The sequence below is a fragment of the Lolium rigidum genome, chromosome 6, assembly GCF_022539505.1.
Source record: "Lolium rigidum isolate FL_2022 chromosome 6, APGP_CSIRO_Lrig_0.1, whole genome shotgun sequence".
Classification (NCBI taxonomy): domain Eukaryota; kingdom Viridiplantae; phylum Streptophyta; class Magnoliopsida; order Poales; family Poaceae; genus Lolium; species Lolium rigidum.
In genome coordinates, this window is record NC_061513.1 from 15,687,175 (window position 1) to 15,713,014 (window position 25,840).

General features: G+C 47.2%; 2 protein-coding genes across 2 annotated transcripts; one reads left to right on the plus strand and one right to left on the minus strand.

The window, feature by feature from the left end:
* Positions 1 to 677: 677 nt before the first annotated feature.
* On the plus strand, positions 678 to 5,672 carry LOC124658975 (probable alpha,alpha-trehalose-phosphate synthase [UDP-forming] 7). The gene is made up of 3 exons (XM_047196954.1): positions 678 to 2,989; positions 3,688 to 3,961; positions 4,858 to 5,672. Exons 1-3 carry the CDS (start codon positions 918 to 920, stop codon positions 5,233 to 5,235), a joined length of 2,724 nt encoding a protein of 907 aa, XP_047052910.1. The 5' UTR covers positions 678 to 917; the 3' UTR covers positions 5,236 to 5,672.
* Positions 5,673 to 6,967: 1,295 nt separating this feature from the next.
* Positions 6,968 to 9,201, minus strand: LOC124661043 (heat stress transcription factor A-4b-like). Its single transcript, XM_047198902.1, has 2 exons — positions 8,807 to 9,201; positions 6,968 to 8,245 (listed from the first exon to the last, which is right to left on the minus strand). Exons 1-2 carry the CDS (start codon positions 9,005 to 9,007, stop codon positions 7,127 to 7,129), a joined length of 1,320 nt encoding a protein of 439 aa, XP_047054858.1. The 5' UTR covers positions 9,008 to 9,201; the 3' UTR covers positions 6,968 to 7,126.
* Positions 9,202 to 25,840: the final 16,639 nt, after the last annotated feature.

Consider the following 25,840-nt stretch of genomic DNA (forward strand, 5'->3'; position numbering starts at 1 on the left):
CCAAAGAAAATTTGCATTCATTTAAACCACATTTTTATAATTTATTTGTTTTTTTATGTGAACCAAACACTACTTACAAAAATGTCTTATAGATTAATTAATGCAAGACTTAACATGAAAGTCCTAACCCTGCAAATAATGATATGAATGAATACAGCACGTATAAGCAGGAGAAATGTGTAGCGCGTAGTAGAAAACACAGACGTGAAGCCATACCACTCGGTGCGCGTCACGCCCTGCGTCAGCCGTCGTGGCCAGCTCCTGCACCCGACACGTTTTCCTCGCCGCAAAGCGCCCCCACCGAAATCGCCTCCACGGAAAGATCGGCGACAAGCGCCCAAACGAGCCACCGGAACAGTTAAAAATCGCCAGCAATTATGTACAGGCCCACGACCACCACTTGGACCGCGGCCAGATCCGGCCCGTCCGTCCGGCAGCCACAGCTGTAGCAGCCCTCATCGTAACCGTCAATCCAGCGCGCCCCACAGGGCAGGGCAAGCCAGAGGTGGGGGCGCGTGACGCCAGCTGGCATCGGAGTGTGCAAGCGCAAACCTTATCCTCTTTCTCTGCCCCCGCTCCCTGGGCGCGGTCCACGGGAGTCCTCACCCACCGACCCGGAGCTGTGAGCGGGCTGGAGTCCACGGAGGGCGTGGAATATACCACGGAGGGCGTCCCCAACCTCTCGCTCGCACACCTCCGGTTTCATTTCCCATCCTCCCCACTACCCCCAACTCGAAAACCCACCACTCCTCTCCTCTCCCCCGCCGTCTCTCTCAGATCAGATCACACCGCCCGGCCACGATCCCGGCGGTTCCCGCTCCAATCCTCCATTCCGCGAATCGGAGGGGTGGACTAGTTTATTTTCTTCCGTAGGGGGGCGCGAAGCTTCATCTTCTACATCCGCGCTTGTTTCAGCCATGATGTCGCGGTCGTACACCAACCTGCTCGATCTCGCGGAGGGCAACTTCGCGGCGCTGGGGCCCTCGGGCGGCGGGGGCCGGCGCCGCTCGGGCTCCTTCGGGATGAAGCGGATGTCGCGGGTGATGACGGTGCCGGGCACGCTATCCGAGCTGGACGGCGAGGACGACTCCGAGCCCGCCGCCACCAACAGCGTCGCCTCCGACGTGCCCTCCTCCGTCTCGGGCGAGCGCCTGCTCGTCGTCTCCAACCAGCTGCCCATCCTCGCGCGCCGCCGCCCCGACGGCCGCGGCTGGACCTTCTCCTGGGACGACGACTCGCTGCTCCTCCAGCTCCGCGACGGCGTGCCCGACGACATGGAGGTGCTCTTCGTCGGCGGGGTCCGCGCCGACGTCCCCGCCGCCGAGCAGGACGAGGTGGCGCAGGCGCTCTACGACCGCTTCCGCTGCGCCGCCGTCTTCCTCCCGGAGTCCCTCCACGACCGCTTCTACCACCGCTTCTGCAAGCGCACCCTCTGGCCGCTCTTCCACTACATGCTCCCCTTCTCCGCCTCCATCTCCCCACCCTCCCCCTCCTCCACCCCATCCGACAACGGCCGGTTCGACCGGGGAGCCTGGGAGGCATACGTGCTCGCCAACAAGTTCTTCTTCGAGAAGGTCGTCGAGGTGATCAACCCGGAGGACGACTACGTGTGGGTGCACGACTACCACCTCATGGCGCTGCCCACCTTCCTGCGCCGCCGCTTCAACCGCCTCCGCATCGGCTTCTTCCTGCACAGCCCCTTCCCCTCCTCCGAGATCTACCGCACGCTGCCGGTGCGCGAGGAGATCCTCAAGGCGCTGCTCAACTGCGACCTCATCGGATTCCACACCTTCGACTACGCCAGGCACTTCCTCTCCTGCTGCAGCAGGATGCTCGGCATCGAGTACCAGTCCAAGCGCGGATACATTGGCCTCGAGTACTTTGGCCGCACCGTGGGCATCAAGATCATGCCCGTCGGGGTGCACATGGACCAGCTGCAGTCCGTGCTCGCCCTGCCCGACAGGCACTGGCGGGTCTCCGAGCTGCAGCAGCAGTTCGAAGGCAAGACCGTGCTGCTCGGCGTCGATGACATGGATATCTTCAAGGGGATCAATCTCAAGCTCCTCGCGTTCGAGAATCTGCTGAAAACGCACACCAAGTGGCAGGGCCGGGCGGTGCTGGTGCAGATCGCGAGACCGGTCCGGGGCAAGGGCAAGGATCTGGAAGCCATCGAGGCTGAGATTCGCGAGAGCCACAACAGGATCAACGCCGAGTTTGGCCACCCAGGGTACATCCCTGTTGTCCTTATCGACAGAGATGTCTCTAGCGTCGAAAAAAGCGCCTTCTTCACCATAGCAGAGTGCGTGGTGGTGACCGCGGTGAGGGACGGGATGAACCTGACGCCGTACGAGTACATTGTCTGCAGGCAGGGGATAACTGGGTCCGAGTCCTCGTCGTCGGAGGTTTGTGGGCTGAAGAAGAGCATGCTCGTAGTGTCAGAGTTCATCGGGTGCTCCCCATCTCTAAGTGGCGCTATTCGCGTCAACCCTTGGAACGTAGAGGCCACCGCGGAGGCGATGAACGAGGCCATTTCGATGTCGGAGCAGGAGAAGCAGCTGAGGCACGAGAAGCACTATCGGTATGTCAGCACCCACGACGTTGCTTACTGGTCAAAGAGCTTCATCCAGGACTTGGAGAGGGCTTGCAAGGACCATTTTAGAAGGACGTGCTGGGGCATCGGATTGGGGTTTGGTTTCAGGGTGGTGGCCTTGGACCCTCATTTCACAAAGCTTAACATGGATTCTATTGTTATGGCTTACGAGAGGTCAGAGAGCAGGACTATATTGCTTGACTATGACGGAACACTGGTGGCTCAGACTTCCATCAACAAGGCACCTAGTGCAGAAGTTCTGAGGATCATCAATACCCTCTGCTCAGATAAGAGGAATGTTGTTTTTATTGTCAGCGGGAGAAGCAGGGATAAATTGGGAGAATGGTTCTCCTCGTGCCCTAAGCTGGGTCTTGCAGCAGAACATGGCTACTTCTTAAGGTACGGTTCTTCATTTTGACCCTTTCTCCCCTATTTCATAATTTTAGTAGTAGCACAAACTGTACTGTTATTTACCTTATGATCTTCATATAATTTGTAACAGTGGTACATATTGTGCTAGTTTGTTCTGTAATCATAAGGCCTTACAAACAGTCAACAGAGTTTATTTTCATGTCTAGTTCTTAGAGTAACCTCTTATTACTGCAATTATTAGAATCTTTTTGTTTCTGAAACTGGCATGTGATTATGCGAAAAAGGTTTTGCAAGGAAAACCCCGTAGTAATAAAATGAAAGTATGAAGCGGATGATGGTACCTTTCATGGTTGGTCTTGTGATGTATTGATACGTGATACAGAGTTTTCTTTGCATCTATTCAAGTAGAGTGGAGGCAGTTGCAATGTTTTTGTCCCCCATGAATTGATATGTACCTCTGCTGCTATTCGTTTGTTACGCTGCAGAACTTTGTCTTGGTATTTTTCCTTGTTTAGGAAGGTCCAGAGTGCCAGATTCACTCAAATCTGATGAGCTCACATAAATTAAAAACTTTAGTGTTTTTTCTTGTAATAGGCTGCTATCTATTTTCTTTGTTACTTATATGGTAGACACAAATAACTCTGCTAGCCTGGCTTGGCTGGCGACTATCAGATTATCTCAAAAAGCTATGTAAAATAAAATCTGTTCTGTCTAAACATGTGTAGGTGGAGTAGAGATGAAGAGTGGCAAACGTGCGCCCAGGCTTCGGACTTCGGATGGATGGAAATGGCAGAGCCTGTGATGAATTTGTATACCGAATCAACTGATGGATCCTACATTGAGACTAAGGAAAGCGCTTTGGTGTGGCACCATCAGGATGCTGACTCAGGCTTTGGGTCCTCACAGGCCAAAGAGATGCTTGATCACCTGGAGAGTGTATTAGCAAATGAACCAGTCTCTGTCAAGAGTGGCCAATTCATTGTTGAAGTCAAACCTCAGGTGTGTGCATCTCTTTAATTTCTCAAATATCTTTCTTCATTAGTTCACGTGTATCTACCTTAGAGAACACATTTTATGTTCTTGTGTCTAAAATGAATTGTATCAGTGGTTCACATATTTGTCCTTGCTAAGTTAGGCTGTAGTTTTTTATTTTATTTTGTACAGTCAATACAACTACTCCCTCTGCCTCAAAATAACTTTCTCAACTTCTGTATCTACACACTAAAAACATGTCTAGATTCAACTGTATCTAGACAAACTTGAGCAACTTACTTTGGGATGGAGGGAGTATTAATTTTATAATTTCGTATGCAGCCATGTGAGTCTGTTAGGTGTGATTCTGCTCATGGGAAGATATATTAGCCATGTGCTAGCTGTGTTCAGCTTTTCTCTCGGTTAGGAAAGACCTTATAGGTGCTGATGTTCTGTTTATCTTATAGGTGCTGATGTGCTGTTTATCTTATCTTGTGGTTGTAGAAGAGCTTTCTGAAATGACATGTGGGGATGCTTTATCTTTATAAATAGTGTCATGTCACTTGCAAGGGATAATTACTTTACCACCTAACCTACTATGAACAATATTTTTTCTACAAGTCTGTTACTCCCTCCGTCCCATAAAAGATGTCTTAACTTTGTCTGAATTTGGATGTATCTAGACACTATTTATTGTCTCGATACATCCAAATTTAGACAAAGTTAAGACATCCATGGGACGGAGGGAGTACTTGTTTTATTAGCAGTGAGCTTACGGAATGGCCACACGAAATGGACACAACATGCACAATCTGATTTAATATGTTGGATGCCCCTTCTCAACATTGCCTTGCATGCTTGATCTGTGGTGTATACTCAACATTAATATTGAATGTCGTTGTTTCTGTATGCTAATTCTCCAGGGAGTAAGCAAGGGAGTAATAGCTGAGAAGATACTGGCATCAATGAAGGAGAGAGGAAAGCAGGCCGACTTTGTATTGTGCATTGGTGATGATAGATCAGATGAGGACATGTTTGAAAACATTGCTGACATCATCAAAAGAGGCATGGTTGCTCCAAAGACACCATTGTTTGCATGCACGGTGGGACAAAAACCAAGCAAAGCCAAATTCTACTTGGATGATACGTTTGAAGTGGCCACCATGCTTAGCACACTGGCCGATGCAACAGATGTTGAACCCATCACTGGGTTGGCTGATGAGTTGTCTGCGTCTGTCTCCTCAATTGATATCGGCGCTGAACAAACACAGTCAAGTGATAGACCTTTCAGGGGATTGTAGTACAGGGTTTGGTTAAATCTTCAGATTATGACGATTGATTCAACAGTCGCTTGTATTCTGACGGATATGAAGTTGGGTACTCAAGCAATGACTAACACCAGGGCCTACGATGTGAAGCTACTGCAGAAGCATGCTCAGACTCTCCAGTCGGGCAAGACATCATGATCCTTTTGCTGCAAAACGTAGGTCCATATGTCCATAGCTGACTCGTCACCTTTATTTGCACATTTCTCTTAATCTTTTACCTTCTGAAGTAAAATGGAAGGAAAGTGAACTTGTATGGAATATGGATGAGGTAATGGTGTTATAGGATTGGTACTGCACATGGGAAATCAAAGGAGTGCATCCGCAGCTTGTGATCCCTTGTTAACAAGTTACACAGTGGTTTCGTTTTTGAATTCTAAAGTCGTGGTGATGTGAATGCTCAGATTTGTTCATTGTTTGGGTTCCTTTTTTTTACTTGATCTTGCTTTCATGGCTCTACAGAAAATGCTTCTCTTACTGGATAAAATACACAAGGTTCTTAATTGCTTTGGTTCCTGTCGATTTTACTACGAGTAACTATAATGTGCAACGGTTGTTGTCAGATACGTTGCTTGGGAGTGCTTGTGTTTTGTTCTTTCAGTAGACTGTATCGCAACAGTCTTCGCATTCATGGTAAAAAAAAAACAGCTCTTCGCCTTGGGTAGTTAGGAGGATGGATGAACAACAGGGAATGCACTTCTGTTAGGAACTGGCAACGTAAGAGAGATGATGCTCCCTTGGATTTTGAATTGTGGACGCGGGCAACAGTGTTCTGTACGCAGTGGGTAGAATTGAGTTTTTCCTTAAATTTTACGGGATGCAGAAAAGATGGAATACGCATGAACAGATGAAGTCACAATTGCCAGCGGTGCAGTTAGCACCAGCAATGTCAGGCTTTGGATCGAAGCGAAAGAAATGGTCGGGCAGGAACACGCCGGAATATATCTTCGAAGGACCATGAATTGATGCATACCAGCGCAGCGCAGTACAATTATCACCCCTCCCCTCCAAATGCTCACAAACTCTACGCACATGTGCAGCAGCGAGGAGGCAGAGTCCTGTTTTGAGCCAAACCATAGCAACAGGTGTAGCAACAGGCCTTCCGCTATGCTGTCAGAAATGTTACCTGCCCTAGAGGTGAGCTGCTGACTCCCGAAGCCTTATTAAAAGCTCCCAGAGATCTTAATAATACACAAAAGACGCAGTTGATGTCGACGATGCCATGCAAGAAAAACAAAATCATCCTCGGACACAAAATAACTGACCATTTAAAGCCATGTCTAATCAGCACACAGCTGATTTTCAATTCACTATCAGTTAGATTTTCAGATAAAACCATGCGATAATGTGTCTGAGATTGAGCGAACCAAAGGACCGGAAAACATGAATGATGCCAAACTGAAAATCACCTAGGCACTCAGATAGAAATTAGCAGAGGCGCAAAAAAGAGAACATGTGGTTCCTGTTCCACAAACCCAGAAATACCAGGCAACGATCCAAATAACAGGCAAGGTGCACAGAAACAAAAAATCAAGACCCAAATTCCAAACACCCTTTATGGATGTGAATGCAGTGCTGCCCAACAACAGGCAATAATGATAAACTGCAACACATACTTGCAACAAAAAATTTACCACAAATCTGAGAAATAGCATGAGCCATGGCCAAGGGTATATCTAAGGTCCAACTAATAAAGTACGGATGTATATCAGGATAATATAGCGTAGTCTACAACATTCTAAGCACACTGCAAATATGATACACTGCAAAGTAAATGTTAGCCGGAATATCTCTGACTGGGAGGTGCCATGCTCCTAATGTTTCTGTACTGGTCATTGTTCAGCTAAAGGAAATAAGGAATACAGAGTCAGGTTTTCTCAGCTGAGGTGAGATGCCCCAGTTTTTCTGTCATCTGTTCAACACTCTTCTTGCTCCACCAAAAATTAGCCCGGTCACCTGGTGTCATTTGATCTGCTTCCCTGTCTCGCCGTTCTGATTCGGCCTCCTGATGTGCAACCAACGACCCAGGCTGCTCGGTAAGAAACTGCTGCCAAAACCCATCGTTTGCACCAGCTGCGGCAGCAGGAGGGTCTTGGGCAGCTTCGTCTCTGGATGGACCAGTTTCTGTAACAGCAGGTTCCATATTGACATCAATGTCAGAGATCTTAGCTCGTGAATCTGCAATAGAATGCATTTGAGAAAGAGGAGGACTTTCTGCACAGCTGGTCGACTCTGCTATATCCCGAGAAGAATGAGAATCTCCCATGCCAGCTGAAGAAGTATGCATCATCGACGGAGCCGGCCGCGTGTGAGGATCACTTTCCCCCGACGAATGGAGCTCCGTGATAACAACAGCTGACGAAGGGCCTGTGCAATCACCATCGTACGAAATATCATTACCAAAAGCCTCGCTCGCTTGCTTGAGGAAATTCTCCAACGAGTTGAGGGATAATTCCATTTTGTCAAACGATTCCCTGTAAAGTTCATGAGCTGGTGGTGAGTTGGCCAAGTCACAATGCGTAATCTGATTCTCCCGAGTACTCGCATTAGTTGCATCCTCATGCAATGAAATCGGTCTTGGCAGTCTCCTCTTCTTCCCATGATGATCAGATTGTTCTGCAAAGGTAGAGTGAAACCCTGGCGCCTTCACGATGTCCCTGACGTAAGATATTAGGCTCGTCTGCTGATGCTCGACAGCAAACAGCTTCTCTTCCAAAGCCTGCATCTTTTTGTCCATGTCGATTTTCTTCTGATCGTTCTTTTCAACCTGCAGGGCCAATGCTGCGTTATCGCACTTGAGCCTCTCGATTTCCTCCTCGTAGTCCCTCTTTTCGCTCTCCGCTAACGGTCCGGCGGCGCCCTGGGAGTGCGATGAGTGGCTGAAGATCGGCTTGCGTCTGTGGATGTTCTTTAGCCGGTACCGCTGCCCTCTTATGAACTCCTCGTTCGCGAACTCCCATTGTTCCGGATCCACTTTCCTAAAGCCCTGTATGGGAACGAGTAGGCGGCACATATTAGGATAGACACACGCACAATAGGTATCGTGCATTATCAAAGAAAGATAAAATGAAATAATGTACTGCGCCTAAAAGGAAACAAAGTATACCAGATGCTTGTGGAAGTAGATGTTAATTCAAATTCAGTTTTCATTATTGAAGGCTTGCTTCTTAAACAGTCCTAGGATTCCACAGGGTCAAGAAGAAGTACTAGCACTGAGCTAAGCTAGTTGAATTTGACAAGTATAAAGTTGAAGAGTTGACCCTGGTTGCTTAAAAGTATGTCCAATGAAAAGAAATCCAACACAATCTGTTACACTAGCAAGCTACTACTCATAAAGCGTGTTTTGGGGTCAAAGAGCATCAAATCGTGAACAGTAGTGCATAATTGCAGAAGATTTGCCCAAATTCTACCGATACCCACAGAAACAGATCAGCACGCATTCCGGCCAAGCCCCAATTTCAGCCGGGGAACGGAGATTGGGCGGAGGAGAGAGCTGAGAAGGGGGTGGTTGGGTGGGCGTAACCGTGAAGTTAGTTCTTCTTCTTACGTAGGTGTTGAGCTGGCGCACGAAGCTGGAGAAGTTGTTGTGCTTGAAGTACTTGGGTAGCAGATCCCGGCAGAAGTCGGGCTGGCTGGCGACGACGAAGCTGGTCCCGGACGGCGTCCAGGCGACCACCGCGTCCGTGGACGGCTCGTCCACCATCTCGTACGTCTTGGTGAGGAACGGCGGCAGCGATCCGCCCTCCATCTGCAGTGCTCCCCCGGGTCGCGGCGGGTCGGGGTCGGGGTCGGGCTCAGCGCATGGTGGGTGATCGGCGGCGCGGCTTCTTGGTTGGGTCTGGTTGGTTGGTTGGGGTTGGGTTGGGGGGCGAGAATTTCTCGGGCGAGCGGAATTTTTCAGAAGGTTGGGTTGCGGGCGGAGGGAGATGAGAGAGACGAGGGTGGGGCCGGGTTTGGATGGATCTTCCTCAGTGCGTGGTTGCTTTGGGTTAGGTAAGCAGTGACGCGGAGAGGCCGAGAGGGGGACGGCTCAATGAATAGGCGCTGCGGCCAAGGACCAGACTGCGATTTGACGCTGAATCTCCGGGCGTAGAAAGTTTTTTCTTTTTTATTGCGAATCTGAAAGTTTCTTTTCGAGCTCCGGCGCAGCGCGTTTTTTTTAGACTGGTTATAGTGGATAGTAACTTCTATCCGAACTCATGGAAAATCAGTAGCAATAGATCAGGGCGAACTCGGCGACACACTCTCTCCCTCCCGTGGCGTTCCCCAGGGCACCGTCGGGGGGCCAGACCCGACCACCGCCCCCTCCCTCGAGAGGCCTCCCTCCGGTCGCTGCCGCCGGCGTCTGCCATGGTGGCGGCGGGCCCTGGCACCGAAGGTGCTGGGGTGGAGGAGCGGCAGCAATTTGTTGGGGCGGCTGGGGCGCCTTCGACGGCTTGGCCATGGGCGGAGGTTGGGGCGGCGGCGGCGGCTGCTTGCCGGACGGTGATGGCTCGCCGCGGATCTAGGCCCCCTACCTAGGCCCGTCATCCTGTGGCGGCGGCGGCTGCTTGCCGGACGGTGATGGCTCGCCGCAGGTCTAGGCCCCCCACCTAGGCCCGTCGTCCTGTGGCGGCGTGGAGGAGCGTAGGGCGGTGGATCAGCTGGTGGGGGGATACAGAGACGGCGCTACGGGCGGCGGCCCTCGGTGGTTGCTGCCGGCGGCGGCCACGGTTGCAACCGGCGGCGGTGCAGCCAGCGCCTGATCTGGGCCCAGGGCAGACTTCGGTTTCGCGGCTCTCGGGGCTACGGTGTAGCCTGTTGGCTCCCGCATCCCAAGGTCCGTCGTCCTACCGGATCTTCCGGGTGACGGGCGGTGACGTGGGCATTACCCTTCGGGTAACCGACGTTGCCCTATCCTATATTTCCTGGTTGGAGGCCCATGAAGGCACTTGGAGGCAAGGCGGCCCATCCGGGTGGTGCACCAGAAGATTCCTTGACAAGCAAGACAAAGAAGCAGCCGAACAAGGAAAGATTAGATCTAAAATTACTGTAAACGTAGTCGTACTCAGTTAGACCTCTTGAGACCTGGCCTCCTTTATAAAGGCCAGGAGAGGGGCTGCTGATACGTCTCAAACATATCTATAATTTCTGATGTTCCATGCTTGTTTTATGATAATACCTACATGTTTTGTTCACACTTTATATCGTTTTGATGCGTTTTCCGGAACTAACCTATTGACGAGATGCCGAAGTGCCAGTTCTCGTTTTCTGCTGTTTTTGGTTTCAGAAATCCTAGTAAGGAAATATTCTCGGAATCGGACGAAATCAACGCCCAATACCCTATTTTCACCGGAAGCTTCCAGAACACCCGAGAGGGACCAGAGGGGGACCACAGGGGCCCCACACAGTAAGGCGGTGCGGCCTGAGGGGGGGTCGCGTCGGCCTGTTGTCTGGCCCCACCAGGGCCCCTCCGAGGCTCCCCTTTTGCCTATATAAGCTCCCTGACCTAAAACCCCGATACGAAGAAGCCACGGTACGAGAAAAGTTCCAGAGCCGCCGCCATCGCGAAGCCAAGATCTGGGGGACAGGAGTCTCTGTTCCGGCACGCCGCCGGGACGGGGAAGTGCCCCCGGAAGGCTTCTCCATCGACACCACCGCCATCTTAATCACCGCTGCTGTCTCCCATGAGGAGGGAGTAGTTCTCCATCGAGGCTAAGGGCTGTACCGGTAGCTATGTGGTTAATCTCTCTCTATGTACTTCAATACAATAATCTCATGAGCTGACTTACATGATTGAGATTCATATGATGATGCTTGTAATCTAGATGTCATTATGCTAGTCAAGTGGGTTTTACTTATGTGATCTCCGGAGACTCCTTGTCCCACGTGTGTAAAGGTGACGAGTGTGTGCACCGTGTGGGTCTCTTAGGCTATATTTCACAGAATACTTATTCACTGTTATGAATGGCATAGTGAAGTGCTTATTTATATCCCTTTATGATTGCAATGTGCTTTGTATCGCTACTAGTTTATGTGCTACTCATGTGATGTTATTAAAGTAGTCTATTCCTCCTGCATGGTGTAATGGTGACAGTGTGTGCATCGTGTAGTTCTTGTCGTAGATTATGATCATAATCTCTTGTAGGTTATGGAGTTGATTATCGCTATGATAGTATTGATGTGATTTATTCCCCCTTCATAGAGTAAAGGTGACGAGTGTGTATGCTATGTTAGTACTCGGTCTATTTTGCAAAGATCTATTATGCTCTAAGGTTACTTAAACATGAATATCGAATGTTGTGGAGCTTGTTAACTCCGGCATTGAGGGTTCGTGTAATCCTACGCAACGAATGATGTTCATTATCAAACAAGAGTGTATGTAGCACATATGAGAAAGAGTTATTTATTATGCGATCAATGTTGAGAGTGTCCACTAGTGAAAGTATGATCCCTAGGCCTTGTTTCCAAACATTGAATCACCGTTTATTTACTGTTCTGCTGCATGTTTACTCGCTGCCATATTTTATTCAGATTGCTATTACCACTCATATACATCCATACTACTTGTATTTCACTATCTCTTCGCCGAACTAGTGCACCTATACATCTGACAAGTGTATTAGGTGTGTTGGGGACACAAGAGACTTCTTGTATCGTGATTGCAGGGTTGCTTGAGAGGGATATCTTTGACCTCTTCCTCCCTGAGTTCGATAAACCTTGGGTGATCCACTTAAGGGAAAACTTGTTGCTATTCTACAAACCTCTGCTCTTGGAGGCCCAACACTGTCTACAGGAAAAGAAGCGTGCGTAGACATCAAGCTATTTTCACGGCGCCGTTGCTCGGGGAGGAAAGGTAAAAGGTACTCACACTCCGGATCTCGGCTACTAAGCTATTTTCCGGCGCCGTTGTAAGTACTCGAAGCTATTTCCTTTAGATCCTGCAATTGCATCTTTTGGTTTCTTGTTTACACTAGTTAGGCATAATGGAAAGTAACAATGAGCTTCTTATTCTATTTCCTGAGTTAAGACATGAATTGTTTGCTGCAAAAATTAAAAAACCTATGGAATCTTATTTGCATGCTAGTAGCAATGATATTAGTATGAACGCTTTGAACACCATTGTTGTTAATGATATGGAAAATTCTAAGCTTGGGGAAGCTGGTTTGATGAGCATGATATTTTTAGTCCCCCAAGCATTGAGGAGAAAATTTTCTTTGATGATACTTTGCCTCCTATTTATGATGATTACAATGATAGTGGTCTTTTGGTGCCGCCTACTATGGAGAGTAAATTTTATTATGATTATACTATGCCTCCTACACTTGATGAGAATGATAATGATAACTACTTTGTTGAATTTGTTCCCACTACAACTAATAAAATTGATCATGCTTATGTGGAGAGTAATAATTTTATGCATGTGGCTCATGACAAGAATGTTTTATGTGATAGTTATATTGTTGAGTTTGTTCATGATGCTACTGAAAGTTATTATGAGAGAGGGAAACATGGTTATATGCATCTTAATAATATTAAGTTTCCCCTCTTTATGTTGAGAATCTTGAAATTGCGCTTGTGTTGCTTTTCTATGCTTGCCACTTTGTTCTTCATGAATTTATTTGTGTACAGGATTCCTTTTCATAGGAAGTGGGTTAGGCTTAAATGAGTTTTGAATTTGCTTCTTGATGCTCCTTTTGCTTCATTTTCTATTTTCATGAGAGTATCATTAAAACTGCTGAGCCCATCTTAATGGCTATAAAGAAAGAACTTCTTGGGAGATAACCCATGTGTTTATTTTACTACAAATTTTTTTGTTTTGTTGAGTCTTGGAAGTTGTTTACTACTGTAGCAACCTCTCCTTATCATATTTTTTGTGCCAAGTAAAGTCGCTATGGTAAAGTTGATGCTAGATTTGGATTACTGCGCAGAAACAGATTTGTTGTCTGTCACGAATTCGCGCAGAAGTCTCTGTAGGTAACTCAGAAAAATCTGCAAATTTACGTGTGTGATCCTCAGATATGTACGCAACTTTCATTAGTTTTGAGTTTTTCCATTTGAGTAAGTTAAGTGCCCCTGCCAGATTCATCTTTACGGACTATTCTGTTTTTGATAGATTCTGCCTTTTATTTCGCATTGCCGCTTTTGCTATGTTGAATGAGTTTATTTGTTCCATTAACTTTCAGAAGCTTTGTGCAATATCCAGAAGTGTAAAGAATGATTGTGTCGCCTCTGAACATGTGAATTTTGATTATGCACTAACCCTCTAATGAGTTTGCTTGAAGTTTGGTGTGGCAGAAGTTTTCAAGGGTCAAGAGAGGAGGATGATATATGATCAAGAAGAGTGAAAAGCCTAAGCTTGGAGATGCCCCCGTGGTTCATCCCTGCATATTTCAAGAAGACTCAAGCGTCTAAGCTTGGGGATGCCCAAGGCATCTCCTTCTTCATCAACTTATCAGGTTTCTTCTATTGAAACTATATTTTTATTCAGTCACATCTTATGTACTTTACTTGGAGCGTCTGTGTGCTTTTATTTTTGTTTTGTTATTTTCACTCTCTGAATAAGTTCATCCTTGTGTGGGAGAGAGACACGCTCCGCTTTTTCATATGAACACATGTGTTCTTAGCTTTTAATGTTCAAGGGCGAAAGTTGATCGCTTCACTTGTTGTTATTTGATTGGAATCAGAAAATGCTTCATATGGTCTTGAATAATTTGATACTTGGCAATTGTTTTGAGCTCTCATAGATCATGTTTAAGCTCTTGCATCATGTAGTTTAAATCTAGTAGTGGAGAACTACTGTAGAGCTTGTTGAAATTTGGTTTGCATGATTGGTCTCTCTAAGGTCTAGATATTTTGTAGTAAAAGTGTTTGAGCAACAAGGAAGACAGTGTAGAGTCTTATAATGCTTGCAATATGTTCTTATGTAAGTTTTGCTGTACTCAGGTTTATACTTGTGTTTTCTTCAAACAACCTTGCTAGCCAAAGCCTTGTACCGAGAGGAAATGCTTCTCGTGCATCCAAACACCTTGAGCCAAAACCCATGCCATTTGTGTCCACCATATCTACCTACTATGTGGTATTTTCTGCCATTCCAAGTAAATACTTCATGTGCTACCTTTAAACAATTCAAAAGCTATTATCTCTTATTTGTGTCAATGTTTTATAGCTCATGAGGAAGTATGTGGTGTTTTATCTTTCAATCTTGTCATTTACTTCTGACAGACTTTCACAATGGACTAGTGGCTCATCCGCTTATCCAATAATTTTGCAAAAAGAGCTGGCAATGGGGTTCCCAGTCCCAATTAATTAACTTGCATTAATAATTCTCTTCACATGTTTTGCTCTGATCTATCAGTAAGCAACTTAAATTTGCAAATAGACACTCCTCCATGGTATGTGAATGTTGGAAGGCACACGAGGATTCGGTTAGCCATGGCTTGTGTAAGCAAAGGTTGGGGGGAGTGTCATCTAATAAATAAAACTAAAGTACATGTGTAAACAAAAGAGAAGAGGGATGATCTACCTTGCTGGTAGAGATAACGTCCTTCATGGGAGCCGCTCTTGAAAGTCTGGTTGATAAGGTAGTTAGAGTACCCATTACCATTCGTTGACAACAACAAACACCTCTCAAAACTTTACTTTTATGCTCTATATATGATTTCAAAACTTCAAAAGCTCTAGCACATGATTTAATCCCTGCTTCCCTCTGCGAAGGGCCATTCTTTTACTTTATGTTGAGTCAGTTTACCCATTTCCTTCGATCTTAGAAGCAAACACTTGTGTCAACTGTGCATTGATTCTTACATACTTGCTTATTTGCATTCATCATATTACTCTATGTTGACAATTATCCATGAGATATACATGTTGAAAGTTAAAAGCAACTGCTGAAACTTATATCTTCCTTTGTGTTGCTTCGATGCCTTTACTTTGAATTTATTGCTTTATGAGTTAACTCTTATGCAAGTCTTTTTGATGCTTGTCTTGAAAGTACTATTCATGAAAAGTGTTGCTATATGTCATCTATTTGTCAAACTATAGATCATTGCTTTGAATCATACCATTCATGTCATATGCTTTACAATAATGTTGATCAAGATTATGATGGTAGCATGTCACTTCAGAAATTATTTGTTGTTATCGTTTACCTACTCGAGGGCGAGTAGGAACTAAGCTTGGGGATGCTGATACGTCTCAAACGTATCTATAATTTCTGATGTTCCATGCTTGTTTTATGACAATACCTACATGTTTTGTTCACACTTTATATCGTTTTGATGCGTTTTCCGGAACTAACCTATTGACGAGATGCCGAAGTGCCAGTTCCTGTTTTCTGCTGTTTTTGGTTTCAGAAATCCTAGTAAGGAAATATTCTCGGAATCGGACGAAATCAACGCCCAATACCCTATTTTCACCGGAAGCTTCCAGAACACATGAGAGGGACTAGAGGGGGGCCACAGGGGCCCCACACACAAAGGCGGCGCGGCCTGAGGGGGGGGGTCGCACCGGCCTGTTGTATGGCCCCACCAGGGCCCCTCCGAGGCTCCCCTTTCGCCTATATAAGCTCCCTGACCTAAAACCCCGATACGAAGAAGCCACGGTACGAGAAAATTTCCAGAGCCGCCGCCATCGCGAAGCCAAGATCTGGGGGACAGGAGTCTCTGTTCCGGCACGCCGCCGGGACGGGGAAGTGCCCCCGGAAGGCTTCTCCATCGACACCACCGCCATCTTCATCACCACTGCTGTCTCCTATGAGGAGGGAGTAGTTCTCCATCGAGGCTAAGGGCTGTACCGGTAGCTATGTGGTTAATCTCTCTCTATGTACTTCAATACAATAATCTCATGAGCTGCCTTACATGATTGAGATTCATATGATGATGCTTGTAATCTAGATGTCATTATGCTAGTCAAGTGGGTTTTACTTATGTGATCTCCGGAGACTCCTTGTCCCACGTGTGTAAAGGTGACAGTGTGTGCACCGTGTGGGTCTCTTAGGCTATATTTCACGGAATACTTATTCACCGTTATGAATGGCATAGTGAAGTGCTTATTTATATCCCTTTATGATTGCAATGTGCTTTGTATCGCTACTAGTTTATGTGCTACTCATGTGATGTTATTAAAGTAGTCTATTCCTCCCTGCATGGTGTAATGGTGACGGTGTGTGCATCGTGTAGTTCTTGTCGTAGATTATGATCATAATCTCTTGTAGGTTATGGAGTTGATTATCGCTATGATAGTATTGATGTGATTTATTCCCCCTTCATAGTGTAAAGGTGACGAGTGTGTATGCTATGTTAGTACTCGGTCTATTTTGCAAAGATCTATTATGCTCTAAGGTTACTTAAACATGAATATCGAATGTTGTGGAGCTTGTTAACTCCGGCATTGAGGGTTCGTGTAATCCTACGCAACGAATGGTGTTCATTATCAAAGAAGAGTGTATGTAGCACATATGAGAAAGAGTTATTTATTATGCGATCAATGTTGAGAGTGTCCACTAGTGAAAGTATGATCCCTAGGCCTTGTTTCCAAACATTGAATCACCGTTTATTTACTCGTTACTGCTGCATGTTTACTCGCTGCCATATTTTATTCAGATTGCTATTACCACTCATATACATCCATACTACTTGTATTTCACTATCTCTTCGCAGAACTAGTGCACCTATACATCTGACAAGTGTATTAGGTGTGTTGGGGACACAAGAGACTTCTTGTATCGTGATTGCAGGGTTGCTTGAGAGGGATACCTTTGACCTCTTCCTCCCTGAGTTTGATAAACCTTGGGTGATCCACTTAAGGGAAAACTTGCTGTTGTTCTACAAACCTCTGCTCTTGGAGGCCCAACACTGTCTACAGGAAAAGAAGCGTGAGTAGACATCAGCTGCCGAGGAGGACAATCAATCTTAGCAATCTTAGCCACCAGAAGCTAAGAGCTAGGTCACCGTAGCGTTTAGCATCTCGACGAGATCTTAGCCGAACTATTTGGCACCCCATTGTAACCTATTATCATCATAATCAAGAACAGATAGGCAGGACGTAAGGGTTTTACTTCATCGAGGGCCCCGAACCTGGGTAAATTGCTCTCCCCGCTTGTCTGTGAACCGATGTCTCGTGTCAGCTTGCAGGATTCCATCAACCCTAAGCCCCTATCGGAGGGCATTGCCGAGGAGCACCCTCGACAATTGGCGCCGTCTGTGGGAACCCTGCTGGCACAAGATCGGTCATCGGCAGATCCAGTCATGTCATCGGCATCTTCATCGACACCGTCATCGCCGAACCTGGGAAGCCCGATTCGATTCGGCTCCTATGAATTCACCCCGCACAGCGATTCCTCTCGCTCAACCTTCTCAGATCTACGAGGAAACATGGAGATGACCTTCGGCAACGTCCGTTACAACGTCAACGCAGAAGGAATCCTTCAGCTGCTGGAATCGCCCACTTCCAGATCGACGAGTCCCGGCGCATCATCATCACTCGACCTTTCGGTTGGCCTGACCGGATCGACGAGTTCGCCTGTGTCCTCGACTCCCCGTTCGGCGTCTTCCATGTCGGTAGGATCCGACGATCCCACATCTTCGGAGTTAACCTCGTACTACTGCTTGAACTGCGACGCCAGGCACGGGCTGGGGTCAAGCGACACACCGTTCATCTGCAATGCCCAATATTCATCGGGAGAGGACAGTGTCGACAACATCGTCCAAGGAACCACCCGAAGAACGGCACACCACCAAGTTTATGTCGCCAATAACACGGGAAACACAAGGCACAGAGGAGACGGAGACCACACGCCTCGTTCTAGTAGACGAGCAAGTTTCGAAAACAGCGCCAGCAACCACAACAGCGATTACACCATCGCAGACGAGGAGTGGGCGGCAGCTAAGGCAGCCGTACTTAACAACACGCCGCTCCCCGCAGGAACCTCGGTTGGAACCCTAAAAGCCTATCGCTCTATACTAGAGAAAAACCGGGGGCACCTATCAAGAGAGCAAGCCACCCTCGAAAGATGCCTATCTGCGACAGACCGATCCAGCGAACGACGAAGAGGCTCGCAAGGAAGCGCCTCTCGAAGTACTCATGGGGCAGGCAAGCACCGATCAAGATTATCCAGGCTTTCGGAAGACGATGCTAGAGAAATAACGTCGAACCTAACCAAGTCCTTTATGACCACGGACACCGCAGGCATGCCACGGTCGAAAAACGTTGCGGGAGCAACAGCCAACCTCGCTGCGTATCTCATCAATCAGCGTGAAGGATCCATGGCTCAAGCCCACCGAGGTGCCCTAGAAAGCCTCGCGATATTGGGAGATAACCTCGCGAAAGGAAAAGACCACGTTACAGGCTAGTGGTTCAAAGCATCGTGCGAGAGATGCTCGAGATGAAATCACCCAGAGCAGGATCGACAAAGCAAGGCGACGACGTGCCGCTAGGGAGGAGGATGACAGTGATTCTTCGGATGAGAATCAGGAGAACGACGGCGAGCTCAGGGGAGCCGATTGTTTAAGCTACAAAATCCGCGAGGCGATGCCACCTAAAAAGTTCAAGCCCACCCCTACTGACGCTGCCAAATACGATGGGCAGCAGGAGCCAAGATCTTGGATGGACGACTACCTGCAGACCGTGATTCTGCATAAGGGGAACCAGATAGCAGCAATGCAGTGCTTGCAGCTTTACCTAAAGGATTCAGCGCGAGCCTGGTTGAGGGGTCTGCCGAAGGGTTCCATCAAGTCATGGGACGACCTAGTAGATGCCTTCGTTGCCAATTTTCAAGCAACGTACAAAAGACCCGTCGGGATCGAAGAGTTACGGCATTGTCAGCAAAAGCAGAAGGAATCGATGCGCTCATACATCGGGAGATTCACCAAACTCCTAAACGCTGCCGAAGATGTATCTGTGGACAGAGCAATCGACGCTTTCAGCGATGGCGTCCGACGTGAAAGCTACATAGAAGAACTCGGACGCAAAAAGCCAAAAACCATAACCAAGTTAATGGAATCCGCCAACAGCTTGGCTGATGGTGAGGACAACGTGCGAAGGCCGCGACAGCGCAGTGACGACGAAGACGATGATCAGCCGAAGCACGACTCGGGTGGTCGAAGGGATCGCCACAAGAGAAGGAAGAACCACATCTATGACGACAACAATCTGGTAGCCGCAGGATACTCCGATCGGCAGGACGATCGATATGACGATAGAAGAGACGATCGACAGGATGGTAATCGAAATAACTCTGGGAACCGTGGCAACTACAAACCACGGCAGCAGAGGACTCCCAAATTGCCCTACGCTGAGCAGATCAATGCCCCCTGTTATCTGCACTCGTATGTCGATTCTAAGGACGGCAAAACGAAGTCGAGCCACATGCTCAGGGACTGTCGGCAGTTCATTGACATGCACAAACTCATCCAGCAGGCAGGTGATGAGGGATCACCTCGGCAATGCCTACGTATTGTAGACTAGGGTTTCGGGAGAGAGCGACGATGGAGATTCCGGGGACGAGATTAGACACACGACATACCCAGCTTCGGGTCCCCTCGGTGGAGGATCCCTACGTGCTGCTAGCAATCCACTATATGATGATATGTATCTTTACATGGTGCCGCCATAGGCGGAGCTATGTTGTCTATATTCTGTCTATCTGTTGGCCCTCTTCTATCGGGTACCCTGGCTAGCTTTATATATGCAACCAGCCTAGGGTTTTTACAAGAGTCCTAGTCGACTACTTCTTCGGGTTGCCTTATTGGGCCTTCTCCACATTGGGTCTTCTCCATATTGGGCCGAGCCAGGTATACTAATAATGGGTACCCGAAGGGTATGCCCATGTCAGTAGCCCCGAGTTTATAGGGAAGTCGAAGACTTGCGTAGAAACTCCAAGCATAACCATCTCCGAAGTCGAAGAAATACAAGGCGAGGTCCATGTCGTAGATCATGTGTAGCGTAGATGATGTCGACGATTCTTTAAATTATCGGGTGCGCGGCAGCGCTCCCGATGGGAGTAGCCCCGAGTCTATGGGCAAGTGCTTGCATTTGGGCATAGACTCAAGTTGTACTACTCGATGAAGAACTTAACTATATTTCCGGAGAACTTGATGAAATCCATGTGCTCCCGATGGGAGTAGGCTCCACTCGAGTCGTAGAATCGAGTTGAGTCTACAAACCTTGATTGTTGTAGATGCTGTCGAAGTTATCTTTCTATCGGGTGCGCGACCAGCGCTCCCGATGGGAGTAGCCCCCGAGGCTACAACCAAGTGTTTGCACTTGGGTGTAGGCTCAACTTGCTTTTAATCGACACCACAATTTTTCCTCTTTCTTGTATCTTATCGGGAGGGTGAACAATACTCTCGATAAGAGTAGCCCCCGAGCCTATGGGCAGGTGCTTGCACCTAGGCATAGGCTCAAGTTGTACTACTCGATAAAGAACTTAACTATATTTCTGGAGAACTTGATGAAATCCATGTGCTCCATATCTATATTGTACAGGGATAATGGTAATTGGGGCTAGTTCATCTGACGGATCAGGTACTAGTTAACTGCTCTAGTGGCAATCCGCAAAAACCTACTTCAAGATCACGTCCCTGGACATGATCCCGGGATACTCGTCGTTAACTCGACGAGTGCCGCTTAAAGTCTTACCATTCCGTCGAGTCCCGACTCATGTTTTATCGGGTACCTAACGTGTCCGTTAGGATTTTTCTTCGTATCCGTTGATACGGAAAAAAGTAGCAAACCGACGTCGAGACGGTGCCACGCCGCTCGGAACGGATCCGGGGTCTTACCTTCGCGAGTTTTGCGGCATTCGAGAGATTATTCGCGACTTTTAGCGCTCTGAGAATATATTGTCGAGTGCCTTGTTCGGCTGATGCAATGACCCATTTTGCGGGTTCTTCTATTTTTCTCTCGGGCTTGATGAGTCAGCCGAATATATTGCGTTCTTCTATATTGTCGTCAGGAACAAATGACGAGTCAATGGACCCGAAGATTTGTCCACTGTTTTTTTTTGGTTCCTCCTTGATGAAAATTTCATCGAGTTCCTCCTTCAGGAAAATTTCTTCGGGTCGACTTTGAGGACAATTCTTCGGGACCTCATTGAAGATAATTTTTCGGGACCTCCTTGAAGATAATTTTTCGGGTCCTTCTTCAGGCAAATTCTTCAGGTCCTTCTTCAGGCAACTTCTTCGGGTCCTTCTTGAGGCAAATTCGTCGGGTCCTCCCTGAATAAGATTTCGTCGGGTTCTCTCTTGAAGACAATTTCGTCGGGTTCTCTCAAGATTTCGTTGGGTTCTCTCTTGAAGACAATTTTTGTAGGCACAGTTCTTCTTTTGCCAACCTGAGATGTATAGTGAAGAAATATGGCGCAGCCCCCGAGTGTCGGGTGCGGCTAAAATAAATGATAATCAACTTTGTATAAATTAAAGGAACACTTAGCTTATTGCGTACGACGGAGTCGACGCGCGATGAAGTCTTTGAGTATAGAGAAGAAATCGAGCTGAAGTAGCAACCACCAAATAGCGAAAATAGATGCCGCCAAATTATTGATGAAGAAATAGCTGAGCCCCCGAGCGCTTCTGGGGTGATATCATGATTATTACTTGGGCGCCGTGTTGCAGTTGTGACCCGGGGTAAAGTTGCTGTCGAGTCCCTGAGCGTTGCTGAAAATACTGTGCCGAAGTAGTAGTCGCCTGGAATATTATGTTGTAGTTATGCTCGGGGCGAAGTCGTTGTCAAGCCCCCGAGTATTATCCGTGTCGCCGAAAGAAGGCCATTAAGGGTGAAATACTCGAAGATGAAGTCCGAGATGAAGTACTGGAGATGAATCCATATTAAAGATTAGACCATCATATATTGAAGATGAATCCGCCGATATCATAGAGGATGAATCCATTGACCCGAAGAATCCAGTAATAACCATAGAAAGTGAATCCGCTGATATCATAGAGGATGAATCCATTGAACCGAAGAATCCAGTAATAACCATAGAAAGTGAATCCGCTGATATCATAGAGGATGAATCCATTGAATCGAAGAATATAATTCCAGTAATAACCATAGAAGATGAATCCATTGACCCGGAAATGCATCGGGTAATATTGTATAAGAGTGAACCAATAATAACCCGAAGAAAACCAATCCAGTAAGCCGAAGAAAATAAATCCACTGAGCTGAGGAAGATAAATCCACTAAGTCGAAGAAAATAATTCCACTTGAGCCGGAGAGAATAATTCCACTGAGGCGGAGAAAATATATCCAGAGCCGAAGAAAAGAAATTCACCAAGTAACCGAATATATTTGTGGTAACGAAGTAATGGCGTAGCCCCAGATGTCGGGTGAATTTGTTATAATAATGCAATTGTGTAGACCCCGAGTATTCGGGTGTAGCGAAAATACATAAATAATTGAATCTTTAGAGGAAAAGGGAAACTTAGCTTTTTATCGGCTGCGCCGATGTGGACGCAAGTCGTGCCGCGGACACGGTCTGTAGTTGTGCGACGCCTGGCTGGAAGTAGTGGATGTGGCGGACATAGTCGATGAACACAACCGATGAAACAGAGACATACCGTGTTTTAGCCGAAAATTGTTGACCCGGCGAAACGCAGTCGATGAAGTGGATCCGTGACAGGTGAGCCCCCAAACGTGCGAGTCCAAGTGCACGCGGTAAAGTAATGTGTGTTTGTATTGGAGCACGGAAATCTGATGATTGATGGTGAGTTCACGGTTGGCGAATACGCGCTGGAGGATGTAGTTGTGCTAGCTCCGTCGAGTTGATTTTTCCTCATCACCAGTAGAAAAATACGTGGGTGTAACTGTGCCACTGTCCATGTTTGTTTGTACATGACAGTCTTTGGTTTGGAAACTCCCCGTGACTGCCTAGTATATCTTGTTAGCTTGGAAACTCACGTGGACGTGCAGCGGTCGGTGAATTTTTTTCCCTTTTTTTTCAGAAGTTGCAAACCGATCAGACTTTGAACATGGGAATAGCAGGGTCTCTTTTTTCCTTGGCTCCCGTAGCTTCGATCGCTGTTTCCCTTCCGCGCACGTTGCTCATATTCAGATCGACCCAATGAAAGAAGTAGAGAAACCGGACTGTCTTCTGCTGCAACCGCCATAGGCGAACCAAACAATTCGATAATGAATACTGCCCGATGTGATCTGATTGGTAATGATCATGTCGACGTTGATGTTGAAGGATCCCGCCCGGATTACAAAATCCAGTCGTCGCTATTTCCCACAGACGGCGCCAATTGACGAGGGATCACCTCGGCAATGCCTACGTATTGTAGACTAGGGTTTCGGGAGAGAGCGACGATGGAGATTCCGGGGACGAGATTAGACACACGACGTACCCAGCTTCGGGTCCCCTCGGTGGAGGATACCTACGTGCTGCTAGCAATCCACTATATGATGATATGTATCTTTACATGGTGCCGCCATAGGCGGAGCTATGTTGTCTATATTCTGTCTATCTGTTGGCCCTCTTCTATCGGGTACCCTGGCTAGCTTTATATATGCAACCAGCCTAGGGTTTTTACAAGAGTCCTAGTCGACTACTTCTTCGGGTTGCCTTGTTGGGCCTTCTCCACATTGGGTCTTCTCCATATTGGGCCGAGCCAGGTATACTAATAATGGGTACCCGAAGGGTATGCCCATGTCAGCAGGCCAGCAACCGCCACCGCCACCACCACCACCTCCACCGCAGCACAAGTCCAGCAGGCTCAACCTCATCAACCCAATGAGGCGTTTCCACCACCACGCGGACACATGAGCATGATCCATAGGACAGGTGTCTCGAGAAGAGAAATGAAGAAGCTCACCCGAGAGATTAATCTGGCAGAAAGCATCATGGCGAACATCCCCGAGTATGTCGAGTGGTCCTCTCAGAACATTACGTTCGATCGAGCCAGATCACCCGATGACCATACCAAAACCAGGACACGCTGCCTTAGTAGTCGAGGCACAAATTGGCGGGTTCAAGATGAGCAAAGTATTCATGGATGGTGGAAGCGGGCTAAACCTGATATTCGTCGACACAATCAAAAGTATGGGGTTCACCATGAGGATGCTAGAAGAAACAGACACTTGTTTCCATGGGATTCTTCCAACTGCACCGGGTTACTCTCTTAGCAAAGTTTACCTGAACGTCGTCTTTGGCAAGACCGACAATTTCAGGAAGGAAAAGGTCGAGTTTGAAGTAGTGAACTGGGAGTCACAGTATCACATTATACTCGGAAGACCAGCTTATGCCAAGTTCATGGCTGTGCCGCACTACGCATACCTCAAGCTGAAAATGCCTGGGAACAACGGGACAAACATCACAGTCTATGGAAGTTTTTCACGCTCGGACAATTGTGATCGCGACCTTCATAGGATTGCTGCGAAGTTTGGGTTCAAACAAGAAATTATCAATCCTCCACCCAAGCTGTTGATACGCGAAATTAAGGAGGAGAAACAGGTCAGGAAAACCAAGAAGGAGCCAGCCGACCTTGCTATAGAAGCTTCGGCAGCAAAAACTTCTGCACTTGATGGCAAAGCAGTCTTAGAAGAAAGCAAGACACTGGCAGTCGCTGTCGAGACACCTACTATAATCAACGACGCTTCGAAAACCGCTAACGTGGTAGACAAGCCTGAAGATAAGAAGAACCCCTCCTTTGCTTAGAATAGTCGAATAATGTTTAGCTTTCTTTTCAGCAGGGCTTCCTTTTTTACGCCCTTTAAGTACCGTGTTTACCTTTATTAATGAAAACCTCAGTTTTGATCCCTTGAAAAGCATGCAGTAATTTGGAGCACTTAATCCGCATCATCGTAACCATTGCTTACAACTCTCGGTGAACGATGGTGCAATGTAGTACGCGGCTAAAGATTGTGTTCCGAAAAAGCCTCTACGAGTGCTAAAGGATGCAAAAAACAAGGGCGATGACCTTTCCCTCTGCTATAGATACCTCTACGAGCGCCGAAAATAGCAAGAGTTTGGAAATACACACAATACAACTCACGTTCGATATTTTACTTATGAAAATATCAAAGAACAACGGGCTCATCGGCAGCATCATTGCACCCGAAATATTCGGGAGTGACTGTCAGAACATACATCGGCTGAAAGCAAAGTTGCACATACAACGGGTTTTAGCAAGACCTGCAACACGAGCTGATCACTCAAACAATTTGCTGACCAATGAATACGAAAAACGTTTTAAACGGACAATTAAAATTTGCTCCCTCAAAATTTGCCAACGGCATCAACACGGTAAAAGTACGTATACATGTATCTACCGAATATAAAGCTTCGGCTAAACAATCCTAACACTTGGATAAAGTAGCCAAAATAGCCTATTTACAAAATAACCTCAATCCCTGAAATCACCCTCGAGGAGCTTCTCTTTCTTCCACTACAAGAAAAGTTCTGATAGACAACGTCCCAAAATCGTCAACTAAGGGGCATTTTTCGTCGCCTATGGGCCTAACCCGACGATATACAAGAAAAGTTCTCGATAAGACAACGTCCCAAAATCGCTCAACTACATGTGGGCATTTTTCGTCGCCTGCGGGCCTAACCCGACGATATGGGTTCCGTTGCCGAAACTCGCGTCAGCAAAGTCCAACG

Coding starts and splice junctions, on each gene's coding strand:
- LOC124658975 (XM_047196954.1), top strand. CDS start 918: ATGATGTCGCGGTCGTACACCAACCTGCTCGATCTCGCGGAGGGCAAC. Junction 2,990..3,687: donor GAACATGGCTACTTCTTAAG/GTACGGTTCTTC, acceptor AAACATGTGTAG/GTGGAGTAGAGATGAAGAGT. Junction 3,962..4,857: donor TTGTTGAAGTCAAACCTCAG/GTGTGTGCATCT, acceptor CTAATTCTCCAG/GGAGTAAGCAAGGGAGTAAT.
- LOC124661043 (XM_047198902.1), bottom strand. CDS start 9,007: ATGGAGGGCGGATCGCTGCCGCCGTTCCTCACCAAGACGTACGAGATG. Junction 8,246..8,806: donor TGCGCCAGCTCAACACCTAC/GTAAGAAGAAGA, acceptor GTTCCCATACAG/GGCTTTAGGAAAGTGGATCC.